We start from the raw sequence: 17,961 nt of genomic DNA on the forward strand, positions 1-17,961 counted from the left end.
ATACCTTTTAAATCTTTCATACGTATTGGTTCCCACTGATATGCAACGACACCTTTTGGGTGTTTTTTCGTTGCTGGTTTTTCATTAATAGATACAGGGAAAACTCCCCTGACCCTAAATGGTGTGGAAAATTTTAAGTCTTTTTCATGCCCTGTTACTTGTAGTTCTTCTTCTGATGTATCAGACTGAAGGTCTTCTAAAGCCTGAAATCTATTCACCATTGTTTCTTTGAGTGTCTGAACTTCTTAAATCAAATAACTTTCTAGAGACTTCATTGCATCAGTCAGTTTCTTACTTTCTCCAACTACAAATGATTCCATGTTTTTAATCTTCTCTTCCTTAGATATTATCTGAATGGCATGTAAACTGCCTTCCAGAAACAATGTTCTATCTTCTAGCTTGCCATTATCCTCAGACATGGAAGAGATTCTATCATCTAGTCTTTCTATCTGATGTTCCAGTTTTTAAAACTTATTAGTAGCTTCCTCCTACCAGGAACAAGCTGTTTCTGCTAGCGTGTTAATGCATTGCATTGTTTCTGTTCTGGCTATTGAGGTATCTGACATGAAACAAATTCTGTTTTTTACTTGGTCATTTTCATGTTCCATGGTTTGTATTCTACCTGTCAGCTCTCCAACGCCATCTTCAATATTCTGTACCTTTCTTCCTATACTTTCTATGCTTTGAATTCTATCATTTTCAATGTTTCGAATCCTTGTTACTAAGTCTCCTATGGTTTGTACAAGTTCCTTATTGTTTGCTGTAATCTCAAACCATTTCTTTAAGAATATCATGTTAATAATGAAACCCATTGCTATTACAAAATAAAAGTACATATTGGTCCAGTCATAAGTTTCTTCTGCTAAAATCGTTCTGTATATGAAGTAAAATAATTCCTAAAGTCCTGCATTGTAAAATTATCTGCCATATTTATGGAACAATTGATCTCAGATATTATATCAGCTTAAATTGCAAAGGATGTTACAATTACCTTAGGTGTAATTCTGCTGTCCTGGAACTTTGATGCTTTTAGTTGTAGATCTCAGCTTGTGGTAGTTACGCCTGGAGGTGTACCATCAAATATCGTCCAGCCACAGAGGACCCATCTGATCCCGTTTCTGCCCAGAAGTGTACTGCCAAATATCGTCCGGCAGCAGACGATCCTTCTGATTCTGGTCCCTGTAGAATAGCTCTTAACAAACTATGGCAAGCGAAATTTTGTTAAAAGAAGACTTGTGAAATTGCTGGGACCACAAGACTAACCATGGGAAATCGCACAAGCAGGGCAGGTGCCGAGTGGCTCTTGCGAGAATGTAAAGTGCAGTGCGGAAATGGGCGAAAAATGAGAAGCGGTGAGTGCCTTCTCAGGCCCACTTTGGCGGCAAAGATCTCCTTTGCCGTAAGGAAGAGGCAAATGTCCCAAAGTTGTGGTGAGTCCACCTGGTTAGGCAAGGGACCCTGCCTCTTGGGTATGGTGGAGGAGGGGAGCGGTGTCTGCTGCCTGGGTGAAACCCAGGTCCCCTGAAAATCCTAATCCCGCTTCTGCGGTTAAATAAGGATCAGGATAAACAAATAGGTCGAATAGATGTTTATTCAGGGAGAAATAACTTACAACCTAGACAGATGAACACCAGGAAATTCCACCAGATGCTCTCCTGTCCGAGTCCCGCCAGCAAGAGAGCTTTTCCTGGCTCTCCTCCAACTTCCTTCCACAGGTCACTTCTGCCCATGGCTCCACCCCCCAATGGGCATGGTCAGTGTCACAGAAGGACTATCTCACTACACGCCAGTCTCTGCGGTCAATTTAGTGAAGGTTTCTTTAATGGATTTATTTATCCTTTTTACCTGAGCTTTGGTGTCTGTATGTACAATGTAATTTTCAATCAATATCCAATGTCTTGGCTACTCCCTGACTTACCTGGGCAACAAACCTGGACCATTGTCTGATCTTACTACCTTAAGCATTTTAAATCTTTGGAAAATTTTCTTCAGTAATTTTTTTTAGCCACCATGGTTGAGGCAGCCCCCTTTGTTTATAGATAGCCCCGAGCACATGTGCAGTTGTAAAAGCATACCTGCTGTCCATGTAGATGTTTATGAACTTCTCTTTGGCTAGCTGCATGGCTTGCGTAAGGGCCATAAGCTAAGCTTTTTGTGCTGAGGTTCTTTCCCGTAGGCTGCTGGCCTACACCATGTGGGTTCCATCCACTACCACCGTCCCAGTCGTTCTTATACCTTCTACCACGTAACTGCTCCCATCAGTGAACCAGGTCAACACCTCCCTGGCCAGCTGGATGTCACTAAGATCTTTGCAAACCCCAGTCTCTTGAACCAACAGTTGATAAGTTATGAGTCACTGGTTCATCATTCTCCTTAGGCAGAAGAGTGATGTGGTGGAGGGTGGGTGGTGGAGCGAACACAATCCTCTTGGTGAGAAGCATGCTTTGGTAGTGAGTCATGTGGGCATTGGTCATCTATCAGTCTGGGAACTGGTGGATAATGCTCTCCAATGCATGGGGGGGCTATTATAGTTACTTTCTGCCCCAAAGTCAACTTGTCAGCATCTTTGACCAGTACAGCCATGGCCACGATAGCTTTTAGACAGCCAGGCCATCCCCTGGCTACAGGATCAAGCTTCTTTGATAGATAAGCAAGGGGTCTTTTCTATGGCCCTAGGGATTGGGTCAAAACTCCCTGGACTACCCCCTTACACTCGTCCACATAAAGGGTAAAAGGTTTAGTTACATTAGAGAGAGTTAGAGCAGGTGCACTCAGCAGGGCCTTTTTAATGGCATCAAATGCCTCCTGATGCTCTGGGGCCCAGGAGAATTTTTTTCTTTAGTCAGCGGGTAGAGTGGGGCTGCTAAGGTCTCAAACACCGGGATCCAAAGCCTGCAAAACCCAGCTGTCCCCAGAAATTCTTTTATTTGCCTGACTGTGGTTAGGGCCGGTATCTGGACTACAGTTTTCTTCTGAGACTCTGTCATCCATGGTTGCCCATCCCATAGACTGTACCCCAGGTACTTTACCTCTCTTCTGCAAATATGGACCTTTTTGGCTGAGGATCGATAGCCAAGGTCAGACAATTCCAGCAGCAGTGCTTTTGGGTGGCTTCTAAACAGTCCTGTTGGGTGGCTCCTGCTAGAAGTTAGGTCATCCACATACTGGAGGAGGGTCACCTGGGGATGTTGGATTCTGAAACTGGACAGACCTTTATGAAGGGACCCATCAAAGATGGTTGGGGAGTTTTTGAACCCTTGGGGCAGTTGGGTCCAGGTGAGCTGCCCGGTTCTGCCTGTGTCAGGGTCTCTCCATTCAAAGGCAAAAAGCAGTTGGCTGGTGGGATGTAACCTCGAATGAGTGGGATACCTGACCCACACCAAGGTCCGCTGTTCTTCGGGTAGTCCATGTATACTGCCGTTGCCCTGTGGCATCCAGTACTCAAGATTTTTTGACTTTTAATTTTTCTAATGGCTGTATCAGCACTGAATGCTCCACTCTGGTATCCACCAAAAGTATAACTGGTTGTCCTTCCATTTTTAAAGTTATCTGAACCCCGTCTCCCTTAATCTTTATCTTTCCCCAGGGCTAGGAATTTAGATCCCTTGTTTGTCTTCTTGGGGCAGTCCTTTGCCCAGTGTCTTTTCTCTTTACAATATGCACATTGGCCCTTGTTGAGTGGAGTCCTGTTGCCAAGATTTCTTGGCTGTCTAGGGTCTGTTTTAACTTCTCTCTCTCTATTTACTGTCTTTCCCTTCAACCAGTGTGGCCAAGATTTTAGTCAAATTCTTTTCCTGTTTTCTGTCATGTCTTTCCTCTCTCCTCTCTCTTCTTTTCTCTATCTCCTTTTCTCTCTATCTCTCTTCTCTTTCTCTTTTCTCTGTCTCTCTCCTCTCTCTTTTTTTTCTGTTTCTCCTCTTTCTTTCTCTTCCTTGGCCTCCCTTTTGTAATACACTTTGTCTGTCTCCTTCCTAATTCACGTAACTCATATTCCTCTAACCCTTTCTTTCTAATATCTGTTTCTTTCTAATATCTGTGTCCGATTGCTCTATGAAGGCTAGAGCCATCAAAGCTCTCTGGGCTTCTGACATAGGGTCAAAAGGAGTGCTCTCTTTACCTTAGCCAAATTGGTGAGCCGTCTCATGGCACCTCAGAGACCCACTACCAGAGCCCGGCGATAGATTTTCAAGCTCTCCCTGCCTTCAGTGATGTTGTAGTCCCAACTGGGGTGAGTCAAAGGGAATCCTTGTGTCAATCTCATTTCGCAGCTGTGTGGGCTGCCCATAGGCCCCAGGGATATTTCTTTGTAGCCTCTAGAAGAAGCTGTTGACAATCATCTTAAATAAGCTGGTGAGAAAACATAAGGGACTCCACTAACCCCGTAAGGACTTGGGGATCCTCTGAGAAAGGGGGGGGTTAGTTTTCCAATTATAAAGATCTGAGAAGGGCCAGTACCAGAGAGGCTGCAATCTGGCCACCCGACACTAGGGGGCCAAATGTGCACAGCAGCGGGGTCATAACCCCGTCCTTCAGGCGCTGCTCCTCTCCCTCTGCTGCCAGAGCCTGAGCTTCAGAGGAGCAGAAGGCCCCTCTGTGGCACCCTTGTCTCTGTCTCATATCAGAACTGTATTAAGAATGATTTTGAGAGACACTGAGGAAGGATAGCAGTAGCCTCTGGCTGGTCACCTCACAGGGCCCAGAGCAGGGAGGGAGCCCAGAGTTAGCCTGCTGCTCTGGCCCTGGCCTGCTGCTCAGCTACACCCCTGGGGGCAGGGAAGAGTGCACTCATGGTCTGGCTGGGTCTCCCTGCCCTGAAGATGGCCCCGTGCAAGTATTCACAGGTGGCAGGTAGGGATGAGAGCCAGGTCCAGTCTGAAAAAAAGTTGCCTTAACAGCTTGGATAATCTCAGAATTAAAAGGGTTTCCTCTGGTGGCCATCCAACACCGAATGTCAGCCACTCAGGCACAAAAAGTCTGTCTACCAGGATCTCCCTAACCTCAACTGACAAAATATAGGCCCAAGATTTAACTTCAGTCCAGTAGTCAAGAGTCAAACTAAGGAGTGTTGTCAGTCATCACCGTCTGTCCTATGATAAAACTATAAAACTACAGACAAAGACACACAGAAAGAAAATGCATGAAACAGAAACTAACAGATCCAGACACAGGTGAGCCGTCATGTCTTCCAACAGCAGGCAGAAGAATCGGATGGCCACGGAGGAAGCTTCTGCTTCAACAACAGAGCTTGGTCCTACTGACCAACAGAAGGAATCTCCAGGCATCCCCAGGCTCCCATACATCCTGGGGCATCCCCCAGGGCAACAGCCTGTGACCCCCTAGCACGTCTGCTGGCCACAGTCCTCTGGTCCTTATGACCCGAGAGGACAGCTGCAAAACGAAACCAAAAATACACATTCCAGAAAACAGATACTCAGAACAGAGATGCCGGCTCTCTCTCTCTCTCTCTCTCTCTCTCTCTCTCTCTCTCTCTCTCTCTCTCTCTGTCACACACACACACACCAGGGAAGATCCCCTTACCTCCAAGTCAGTTCTCAGGTGTGAGGGGTGGTTGTGGATTCCCAGCCAATGCACCAAATGAAAGACCTGCAGAGTGTGGACCCTCAAGCTCCAACTCTGTAAAGGCGACACCCCAAATCACTCATGAGAAGTGATGAAGTGATCTTGATGCAAAACGCATGAGGTCATTTATATTCCAAGTGCATTGGGGTCCACAGTCATATGCCATGCAAATATAGAGAGAGGACTGAGGACCCCGAGTACAGAATTGAGAGAGCTTTTATAGGGTTATAACAAAGCCCATGCATCATAAACCAATCATCTCATAGCATCAAGAGATCATGCGGTGCGAGCCAATCAATTTAAACCATCCCAAGCCCATGCTTTATAGACCAATCTATAGCCCCGGAGGTCTGCATTTGTGTAGGCTCCTAGGTGGGGTGACCAATGGCAGTTAGGTTAGGTCACTGGGGTGGGGTTTCACAAGCCATTTACAAAGTCAGATTAGTGGCAAAGAGTGTGACCTTTCGCTTATTTACTGGCTGAGGACAGAGTCTGGAATTTAAAGTATTTAGAATTTTTAAACTTCTAGCTTCCTGGGGTCATTGGAGAGTTAGGCTGTATTTTTCCATCCTTACTTGATTAAGGTCAGAAATACTTCACATGATGAAGAGTTACTCAAGCTTTTGGAATATTTTCATAGATTTTTACAAGTCCAATGATCTAAAAATCTGAAATGTAAAACTTTTTGAGTGCCAACAAGAGGCCCTTTGGTCTCTTAACTTATCCTTAGTCTTACCTTTGTCATGATCTTGACATAAAAGCTAGTTCATTTAAGTGATTAGATTCAGATCTTGCATTTGGACATAAACCCAATGATAGGGGTGTTGAGTTCTTCCTAGTATTTCATGCCATAGTGTTAGTTTGTGTGGTAAGGTAATATACATAAATTTTCTTTTTCTTTCTAGAAAATAATAAATTTCAGACTGTTGTTTGAGTTCTGCTGACTCAGTCACAGAACCCTGTCTCCTAGCCAGTGTGTAGATTGTGTTCAACATACTTAGCATTAAACAGTATTGAAGAAAATAAAACTAGATTCTAGAATATATTGGGGGGAGATTCCTTTGTGGTCCCACTTTGCAGTCCATTAATGTTCAGAAGTGTGAAGCTGTCTCCAGAGATTTATTCTTGCCATTATACTTACAGAAGTGTTTGTTACTATCTATTTTAGAAAGTTATATAATCTCCAGGCAGTGGTGGCTCACACATTTAGTTCCAGCACCTTGGGAGGAAGAGGCAGACAGATTTCTGTGATTTTGAGGCCAGCCTGCTCTACTGAGCAAGTTCCAGGACAGCCTCCAAAGCTACAGAGAAGTCATGTCTCGTAAAACCAAAAAGGAAAAAAGTTATATAATCCTGTTCTATGCTACAAGAAGGCCTCCTTCAAGTATAACTTTTAAGTTCCCTATTACAATATTATTGAACCTGAAAAATTAAAGCAGCAAACTAAAACTAAATACAAAAAAAAAAAAAAAAAAAAAAAAAAAGCAAATATCCATACTTGGGTGACAGCCCTGTTCTCACTATTTGTATCTCTTTGGAAAAGTCACTTAGACTCTCAGGACTGGTTTTCTTATAAAAACTGTGGTTAATATCAGTTGCCTGCCTACATCACTGACAGTTTAAATTGGTATGGAGATAACTTCAAAATAAAGCTCTATAAAGTGCATGATGACTTCTCCTAATTATATTTAATTTCTTTCCTTAGCTAAGATACCTATTTCTAGGAACTAGAAAAAATAGCATTGCCAGGTTTCCCTTGGCTTACAGTACTATGAGTCAACCTGGCTAGGAACCATGGAACCTGCCAGACCAACTGTGTCTTGTTTAAGATGTACTCTTCTTGCATGGTGGCCAGCAGGATATTAGATCCATATAAGCATATATTGAGGCAAGATGTCTTAGAAATTCTATACACAAATAAAATTGAGAACTTTAAGACTATATTTTATATTTTGGTTGCTCATTATTCGCTCTTTCTCTCTTTCCCTCTCTCCCTCTCTCCTTCTCCCTCTTGCCCCCCTTTGTGTGTGTATGTGTGTTTTAGCATATTCTGTTAATGAGGGATTGGGATGGGGACTATAAACAGCCTTCTTCAGTTTTATTCCAAATAACATATTGTCACTTAATAGGTATACCCATGTTTATTTTTAATGTGTAGTCATGAGTGCTTGATCCAGTTTTACTTATAACAGAACCTTATAGTCAGTGGTGTGATGTTAAATTCCATATGACCATTTTTGATCTGACAGAATTACAGACTTCTGCCAGATAGATAGAGAATGTGACCTCATCTTTGCATCAGTGAGCCATTTAAAGCAGACAAGAATGTCATGTTGGTATTCTGATGGTGAATTTTTAGCTACTAATCTTGTGACCAGTTTAGGCTTTATATTTGTAAGCATTTTGACTGCTCGGATGGGAAGGATAGGGATTCTGGCCTTTGGGAGCCAAAGAATACTGAGTGTTACAGCTCAGATAGAAAGGTATTCAGGAGCCAAGGAATACCACAGGTCAAAGTAAAAATAGCAGCTTATAACCCTGCTTCAGGGAAAGGTTTCCCCAGGGTATTAGCTCTGCTGAGGCCACGTTGTTATCCGCTCCAGTCCTCCCACCCTCCCACCCCACCCAAAGAGTAGAGTGTAACAACTTTGCTTTGCCAAGGGAAGGTTTCTCTGATGCAAAGTGTTACAGTCTTGCTTCTCTCTGAACAGTCTCTGCGTCTTTGCTCCAGCAAAAGAAGGTCTTACCCAAACCTCATTCAAGAGATTTATTGGGAGGGACGAATCCAGGAAAGTGGCAGAGGACAGCCAGGCAGCCACAAGCTGAACAGGCATGAGGGTTTATATAGGGCTTTGGGGGTTCATATAGGGCTTCTGAGGGAATAGAGTTTTCCCAGGGAGATTTCTAGGGTGGGGATTGGTCAGATTTCAGTCCCTGAGCTCAGACTTGCTAGTTCTCATGCTCAAGGTTGGTTGGTTTTCTGCACAGGTTTACAGTCAGATTTGGCTCTGATTTCAGGGCCAAAGTGTGTTTCTTTCACTGGTCCTTTTTAGCCTTTTGGCTCTAATTTTAGGGCCAGGGTTTATTTCTTTCACTGGCTCTGATTCCAGGGACAAAGTGTGTTTCTTTGTCATTGGTTTCAGAGTCAATGTGCATTTCTTTGGTTCTGCTTGCAGAGCCAAAGTGTGTTTCTTTAGCTCTGTTCAGGGTGTGTTTCTTTAGTTGGCCCATTCCCCTTACAATATTAGTTACTTTTCTAATAACTGTGACAAAATACCTGGCAAATCAACTTAAGCAAAGGTTGAGTTTTGAAGATATGACAGAAGATTCATTGGACTGGCTCAAATACAGATTAATATTTTCTTTTCCTTGAGAAGTCACTTACACATGATTCAGATGTCCCTGCAAGTCCCTGTTCCAGGGTTCCACACTGATTACCCTCTGACCAGCTAGGGAGCGAGCGAGAGAGAGAGAGAGAGAGAGAGAGAGAGAGAGAGAGAGAGAGAGAGAGAGAGAGAGAGAGAGAGAGCTGGGGCTCAGTACCCCAGGCATCAGCTCCTGTGCCCATGCCCCAATGGGCATGGCCAGTGCAACAGGTGCAGGCGGGGTGGATATCTCACTACAGAGTTTGGTTCCCAGTTTTAAGGTTACAGTCTATCATGGTGGTGAAAGCATGACATTGAGAGCTTGAAACGGCCGGTTACATTGCATCCATAGTTCTGAAGCAGAGAGATAAATGCTAGGGCTCAGCTACTTTTTTTGTTCATCACCTCATTTCATTAATAGTGCCATCTATATTAAGAGTGGGGTTTTTTGATAGGTGGTGGTAGTTCATGCCTTTAATTCAAGCACTTGGGAGGCAGAGGCAGGTGAATCTTTGAGTTTGAGGCCAGCCTAGTCTCAGAGTGAGTTCTAGGACAGCCAGGGCTACACAAAGAAAGCCCTGTCTTAGAAAAAAATTAAAAATTTGGTTTTGCCCCTTTCAGTTAAATTTTTTTTTGAAAAACCCTCATAGTCATACCCATAAGTGTGCTTCCATGTTGATTCTAAATCTAATTGAGTTGACAATAAATATTAATAATCACAGACTTCCACATTTTTCATAGTCCAATTATAGGGACCCCTCATAGTTAAGTAGTTTTTGCAGAAAACACATGTATTCATTCATGGGCAGAGGTTCCTGTATACTGAAGGCCCCTGAAGCAAAGCTCATCACTTTTCATACTACTTAGAGAATCCCAGAGTAAAGGCTCCCTGAAGGTCAAAATAACTTCCTGTAGCAAGAGAACTACAATGATCAGGTTGTTTATGTCCAAGTCCTTGCTCAGTCTCACTGATTAGAAAACTTTTACATTACTCCCTGGGGAGTGGGATGAGTGCAAGGAAAAATAATAGACAGTTTTGCCAGTCTTCCATTACTGAAAATGACTCCTTAATGAAAGGTAGAAATGTCCATGGGAGAAGAAAATGTTTCTGTCTATCAATCATAAGATATCATTCTTTACTGTGACTTCTACCATGTAATCTGGTATCCACCCTTTTGCCTTTACTCTTGTTGGACTAACGGCATCCATGGCACATGCATAATGTTCTAGGGAGCAAGTAGCATGTGTTGATTGTTCCAGAATGTTAGACCAAATCTCTCTCAGTTACCCTCACTTGTTATGACAAACATGCAGTACTTTATAGTTCTGAGCAATGTGTACCTCAGAAGGCCATTGTCACCTTGAGAAAGCAGACAGAGGCTTTCCAAGGTGGAGGACAAATGAGGATCTGCTATTGCGGTAAATAAGGATCAGGATAAACAAATAGGCCGAATAGATGTTTATTCAGGGAGAAATAACTTACAACCTAGACAGATGAACACCAGGAAATTCAACCCGATCCTCTCCTGTCCGAGTCACGCCAGCAAGAGAGAGCGCCTTCCTGGCCCCCTCCTACCTCCTTCCTCAGGTCCTCTCCGCCCATCGCTCCACCCCCCAATGGGCATGGTCAGTGCTACAGAAGGACTACCTCACTACAATCTGCCTGTTTAATAATGTACTTACAGTCCTTAGTGACAGCACAGGAAAACATGTCGTTAAGACTTTCTGCTATGTTTGTATACAGTCTTTGAACTAAACCATATGTTTTTCAGCTTCTAGAAAAACAGTGCACAGTAGGAACACTGTTAACATGAGAGAACAATAAAGCATGTTTTCCCATTACAGTTTGTCTTAGGCTATGAAAAAAGCCATGAACAAAACAACTTTAGTAGGAAAGGGTTTATTTTGATTATACTTACACTTCACAGTCCTTCACTGTCACATCTACCTTGACCAGCGAGGAAAACGCAACACTCAGACTCTTCTTTAAGCAGTTTATTCAGGAACCTTGTATAGTCTTCTCACCCCGGGGCAGCTCAGCCCACAGCTTAAAAGCCCTTGGGCAGTCAACCCCAGAATGCCATGCTTTGAAAAACAAAAAAAGACAGGTCCATATACATGGAAGCAAGCCAGATTCTCAGCCTTAGCCAAATATGGAATTGTTTAATACAGAGAGCACTCACCATCAGGAAGGTGGAAGGTGGAAGCCAGCGCCATCTTTAAGGCGCTGCACTTCGCAGCTCTCTACACATCACTGAGAGAAGTTGGGACAGGAACCTGGAGACAGGGACTGATACAGAAGCCTTGGAGGGATGCTGGTTCCTCGTTCCCCTGGCTTGGTCAGCCTACTTTCTGTCCTCCCTCCCTCCCTCCCTCCCTCCCTCCCTTCCTCCCTTCCTCCCTTCCTCCCTCCCTACTTCTTTCCATCCTTTCTTGGTTTTTTTTGAGACAGGGTTTATCTGTGTAGCTCTGGCTGTCCTGGAATTCACTCTGTGTTGCTCTGGCTATCCTGGAATTCACTCTGTAGACCAGGCCAGCCTCTCCTAAATGACCCTATCTTGTGTCAGGTTGACATAAAACGAGCCAGCACACGTTTATCATCCCTGTTTTGGTTCTTATCATTGTTTATTTTTGAGGCAGCATCAATTCAAAAATTTTCCTGCCTCATCCTCCTAAATATTGGAATTACCAGAACATATTACCACATTTTATCCTGGTTCATTCTTAGATTTTTATTTTGTTATCCATTTAAACATCACCAATATCCAACAGCCATTCAGTGTTTACTTTTTTATAAGTCTAAAGAGAACAAACTAGTATCTCAGTGAGATCTCTCAGTGGGTAAAGGTGATGTCCACCGAAACTGAAAACCTGAGTTTGATCTCTGGAACCCACAGTTTGGAAGAAGAGAACTGACTGACTCTTTCGAGAAGTTCACACACACACATACACACACACATACACACACACACAGAGAGAGAGAGAGAGAGACAGACAGACAGACAGACAAAGAGAGAGAGAGAGAGAGAGAGAGAGAGAGAGAGAGAGAGAGAATTTTAAAAAGCATCTAGGATTAATCCAAGCATAGTGGAGCATGCCTTAATTCCAGTACTTGGGAAGTAGAGGTGGAAGAAAGAGAGTTCAAGGTCATCCTTAGCTACACAGTGAATTTGAAGCCAGCTGAGACCACATGAGACCATCCCTCAAAACAATGGAACAAAAAAGAGCAGGGAACATGAAAGAGTTGTGCTTACTTAAATAAACCATACACAAATGGACAAATATATGATTCCACTCATGAGTAAGATGCCTGAAATAAGCAAGTTCACAGAAACAAAAAATAGAATAGAATAGTGGTTATCAGGGACTGAGAAAATGAGTGATTGTTTAATGGAAATGGATGGTAGTAATTGTTAAATAATAGTATGGATGTACCCATTGTTATACAGCTGTACCTTTAAAGACGGTTATGGTGGGCTGGGTGTTGACTCACAGTTGTAATCCTAGCATGTGGGAAGCTAAGGCAGGAAGATCTGAAGTTCAAGGCCAGTGTGCAATACATAATAAGTTTAGGGCCAGCCTGGGCTACGTGCTACCTTTTGTAATGTCATGTTATATGTCTTTTCACAGTTCTAATACATGGAACCCTCTCTACAACTTCTGTTCCAAAATGCTTGTTCTAACTGTATAGAAGTTAATTAAATTATATAGTCTTTCTGCCTAGTAAGTTTTGGTATGTGTTTTTTCTGATAAGTAAAAAAAAAAAAATGAAACCTACTTGTCTATTGCCATATGTTGAAACCAAATCCAACTCTAATGTTTACCTAAAAAGAGGCTATAGGGAAATGCCTAATAATCTATCTTACATTCTTTTGTATTTTAGTAACAAAATACTTGAAGCTTAGTGTTTCATAAAGGAATTTGTTTTGGATCATAATTTTTGGAGACATAGTAGTTGAAGAACATAGTACCTGAATTTGTTTGGCTTCTGATGAGGTACTCATGCTGCATGGTAGAAAAGAAGAAAAGTGGGCATATATGAAAAGGCTTATCTGTGTGAGGCAGGAAAGGCTGGTCTACAGTCTAACCTATCCTTATAGTAAATAATCCAGTCCCAGAAAGTGGGACTGGAGGCCTATGGGGTAATTCATTGCATAAAAGCATTGACAACACAAGTCTGGAAATTGAAGTTTGATGCCAAGAGCCCACATAATGAATGAAGGAGAGAACTGACTCCACAAAATTCTCCTCTGACATCATATGTGTACTATGGCATGGATGGGCACACACATGCATGCACACACTCACACACACACACACACAAATCTTTACTTGTCTAATCATATACAAACCATGTTACCATTCTAAACATTGTCACAAATATAAATGAGTGTAGGAAATGTTATTACCAGCTAAATTTCTTACAATATATATCTTTCTTCCAGGGCCATCTAACAGATACCATGTATTTTGGGGGAGATGGCTTTGAGGAGGGTATACTAAGCCCTTTATTTGTTTCTGTGGAAGGATGAAGTTATTTAGTTTCTTGGAACAAAATTTCTTACGAAGAGTTTTATGATCATGTTCATTATCTTTTATACCTTATGTTGCTTTTCCAGGACAACTTCAAAAGCATATCCACAGTCTCCAAAGACAGTGAAGCCCCTGTATATAGGGTCTCCTGTGAAGTATCATTTTCCTCCCATTCCCAGTGAAGAAACACTCAAGAAAAAGGCAGAGAAGAAGAGCAATAAGGAAAAGGAAGGTGTCACTGGTCAGCAGACCACTGGCCTACCCAGAGAAGAAACCCTAGAGAAGCACATGATTGACAAGTATGCCACTGAGAAGCATGTGGTTGATAAACATGCCACTGAGAAGTATGTATCTGATAAGCATGCTACTGAGAAGCATTCTACCACAGGAGGGAAGGCTGAACACAGTGCAGGTAAGCCTTCTCTGTTGATGCTGCCATTTATCCTTGGCCTTCTCCTTATAGTTCTTCCTCTTTCCTGATATATATGTCATTCTCTCATGTTTTGTGGGAGAGGGAGTTTCCCCCTAGGACAACTTTATCCTCTGGTTTGCTCATCGTCTTTTAATACTCCTTTATTTCTGAGGAGACTTAGGCCTTGAGTCTGCTTATGACTGGAACCTCATAGGAGTGCAAAATGTGCCACATACAGCTTGTATGTATACTTCTGCACAACAGAGCACTAGTTTTAGTCCTCAAAGTCTCTGAGTTGTAGTGTTGTGGAACTTACTTGTAGCTCTAGTCTCAACAGTTTTCTGCCCCTACTTAGGCATAAACACACCCAGGGTCACAGGTAGTCCATTGTAGCTTTTTCTGCTTAGTGACTAATTATAACACTGTTTTGCACTTAGTTAAGTAGTTTTGTTTCCACTTCTGTATGAGTAGAATAATTGTGTTCATTTCCCAATTTTTTTGTTTTTCTACTACTTGTCTGTCTGCCTCAGGAAAACCCACAGCAGGTACCACTGATGCAGGGGAGGCTGCAAAGATCCTAGCTGAAAAGAGACGCCAGGCTCGGTTACAGAAGGAACAAGAGGAACATAAACGATTGGAGAAGGAAGAACAGGAGAGGTATACAGGAACAGAGATTTGTTTGATCCAGTGTAAAGGTGGGGTTGGAAAGATTGGCTTGCATTTTTTTACCTCTCTCTCTCTCTCTCTCTCTCTCTCTCTCTCTCTCTCTCTCTGTGTGTGTGTGTGTGTGTGTGTGTGTGTGTGTGTTGCCAAAACCTAGATAGAAGTATAGGAATCTAGGTTTTATGGACTTCACAGAACTCTGCTCTTTTCTGAGGACCTAAAAACTCACATTTTCATAATCTGTTACAGGTACCTTCCTTTCCTTTCTTGGATAAGGAGACAACTATATAGGGAACTTGAGTGGAGCTATGAGAGTTTGAATTTGATGATAGATTGAGTGTCCCTGGAAAGACAGAAGATTCTGGATATAGAGATCTTGACTGTGATTCCTAGATGATCCTAATTCATGCTGTAAAGTCAGGGAGGGAAGAGAGTTTGTCAGAGTCCCATAGATAAGAAGCTAGAGAGAAGACCCAACCCCCTAGCTCATGAGAATAAGGCATGTGGAAACTCGTTCTTGGAGCAAGACAAAGACTATCATTGTAGTGGTTTCTAAATGTCAGAGAGTGTCTAACAGAAGTGTTTAGAGAACATAGAGAAAATGTACTGGCTCTAATCTCATTCTACTTTAGCAATTCATCAATGTTTGAAAGCCACTGTGGCAATAGTACCAGAACTCTTTGATGTGATACAGGCAGTTCTGCATCTTCTAAACTTTGTGTTCAGAAAAAAAAACAAGCACATGGTTAAAGGACAAGGTCAATTTTATTACTACAAGGAGAAAAGATGTTCTTGGGATAATCACAGAGTACTATGTGGAGCCATTTAAGGAATGAGACAGGAGGCAAGCAGTGCTGTAGCACTTGAATGCCAGCACAAAATTTAAGATAACAAATAAGATAGTCTTTAGTAATCTTGTAAAATCTTTGTAGTTTCTTTTCTCCTTTCATTTTCTTTCAAGACAGGTTTTCTCTATATGTCCTGGTGGCCTTGAACTCAGAGATCCACTTGCCTCTCTCTACCTCTGCCTCCCGAGTACTGTGATTAAAGGTGTGTGCCACCATTACCTGGAGTGTAGTTTTTCAGTTGGGGGAATAGGTCCCTTCAAATTCTAAACCTCCCTGATTATTTTCTTACTTCGGCTTTTCGATCAATATCTACATGTTTTGTTATTGTTGCATGTTGTATTCAGGCTTGTTTGGGTGGGCTGAAAGTTATGTGAAGGGAAAATAATGGGTAATATAATCGTGGGATTTCAAATGATAGGCTTGGTAAAAGTAGTACACTTGGTAAAGGTAGCCACAGAAATATAGCACTCCCTGAGCAGGTGAGTGATATGATTGTTCCTGTGTACCTAAAAAATGAAAGTTGTTTACCTTCCAGCTACTTTGTTCTTTCCCATTTCCTTCACAGTCCAGCTGCAGAAATAATTGATTGCCTTACTGTCTTTATTTTCCCAGCTCACATTGTTCACATTTCCACATACTCTCCATCCTTTCTTTACCAGATTCTTAATTTGATGCTCGGTTTCCTTTGGCCCTGTGGAAGTTGTCCTTGCTTTTCTTGTCTCTCCTGCATCTTACCTGTTAAATCCCCTTAAATATTCCTTGAACTCCAAGCCCTTAGTCCTTGATCAGCTTTTTGTTTGGCAAGTCCTCCCTGAACACAGTGTTGCTGGCTATTGTCCCTGTTATACTTCCAGTTTCCTCTGGCTTCAAAATATTTATGCATGACAATTCATACAGCAATGTGTTAAGTGAACTTGTTCTTATCTCTCTGGCTTCACTGTCCATTTATCTTGTGTTTATCACCTATTTTTGAAGCTAAGTCTACCTTCGTTTGTAAACCTTCTATACTTTCCGAAATATACTGAAGACTCCTGAATCTGTGCCTATGCCCTGAATTTAATCTAATGCTGCATTGTCTTACATTGTCGTGCCTACATATTTGTAACTGTAGATTGAGGAAAATTAATTTCCTTAGCCTTATTAGACACATATCATTGTTTATAGCCGAACATTGCTAGTAGTTACCAGAATAAGCAACACAATTCTATAAATCATTTCCTTATCTAAGAAAGTTCGGTTAGCTAGCATTTTTCTATAAGGCAAACCTATATTTTCAATTATATATTTTTAGTGTGTCCCATATTTACCTCAAATTCAGCATCTTGAAGATAAAATTTAGTATACATCACTCAGACTTCTTGTTCATTTCATATACTCCATACTATCCCAAAGTTAAACATCTCAGAGCTGCTTTCAACATTTCCATTGTCCTTCACATTACACCAGTTGTTAGGTAAGTCTTCATTGGCTCTCATATTAGCATTTTTATTCTCCCCATGCTCTGCCAGCACGAGATAAGTGAGCTAGACTGTGTCTGTAGAATCTTAATGGCGTGTTCCAGATCTGCCAGAGCTTGCCCACTGCTTATGCTGTTTTTCAGAGTGACTTCACTTAAATAAATGTGTTTGTCCTTGCTAATGAGTCTTGATTACAGGATTTACCCAAACCTACGAACAATTCCAACAAGTCTTCCATGGACTCCTTGCTCCTCTGTCTCCTCCCTCCCTCCCTCCAACCCTCTCTCCCTCCCTTCTCCCCCACCTTCTCTCTCAGCTAGCCTGCATCCCTCTGCATGTACTCTAGTATGCAGATCCACACCAAAAATGCCTTGCTTGTGCTATGCCTCCACCTGATGCATCTTTCTTTCTCAAATTGCAGGCCAACTCACTTCTGTGGCCTTTCTGGACCTGTACTGGTGAGGGAGCTGGTCTCCTCCTCCCTCTTTGAGCTTAGCTTCCAGCTGACTAATGTAGCTTCATTTGTCCACAGACTGTCTCCCTTTTCCAGTTAATGCTTTAAGAGTTCAGAGAACAGTCCTAGATCACTGTTGCTTGGTGCTCAGTGAAGAGGAAGAAGCTCAACTAAAAGACCATCAGTGACAGCAGTGGGTTAAGTGGACTCAAGGGCTAACATTACATGGTGAAGGCAAAAGAAAAGAGGGTACACAGACTTATACAAGTAAAAGGAAAGGGACCGATTTGGAGGGAAATCTTAAGGTTTGGTTTGAAGTATTTAAGAGGATGGCATACCCAATAAGAGAGCATAGAAAAATCAGTTTGGAAAGCTAAAAATTAACCATGTGATTTTAGTTGGCTGCAGAACATACAGATAGTTGGAAATAAAACAGAAGCCTGTGGCCTAGGTGAAACTGAAATAAATACACTTAACTCCAAATCAGTTTTCCTCTCTCTTGCCAGAATGTGAAGCTTTGATAGTGCCACGTGAGAGGTGAGAAAGGAAAGTACCAGACAGCCTGGGGCTGGAACACAGCGGACATCTCTTGGAATAGGATCACCCTCACATATGTTTTGTTTAGTTTCAATAGTTAAAAGTTACAAAA

At 42.2% G+C, this 17,961-nt stretch overlaps 1 protein-coding gene across 1 annotated transcript in view; it reads left to right on the plus strand.

Annotated features, from left to right (window-relative positions):
- The window catches only part of Map7d2 (MAP7 domain containing 2), a 78,256-nt gene that overhangs the window by 44,248 nt on the left and 16,047 nt on the right, over positions 1-17,961 (plus strand). The window contains exons 8-9 of the mRNA XM_051179711.1: positions 13,565-13,890; positions 14,421-14,547. Coding sequence (XP_051035668.1) covers positions 13,565-13,890; positions 14,421-14,547 — 453 coding nt within the window. The remainder of the gene's footprint in view (positions 1-13,564; positions 13,891-14,420; positions 14,548-17,961) is intronic.

The sequence above is a fragment of the Phodopus roborovskii genome, unplaced genomic scaffold (genome assembly GCF_943737965.1).
Source record: "Phodopus roborovskii unplaced genomic scaffold, PHOROB, whole genome shotgun sequence".
NCBI lineage: Eukaryota > Metazoa > Chordata > Mammalia > Rodentia > Cricetidae > Phodopus > Phodopus roborovskii.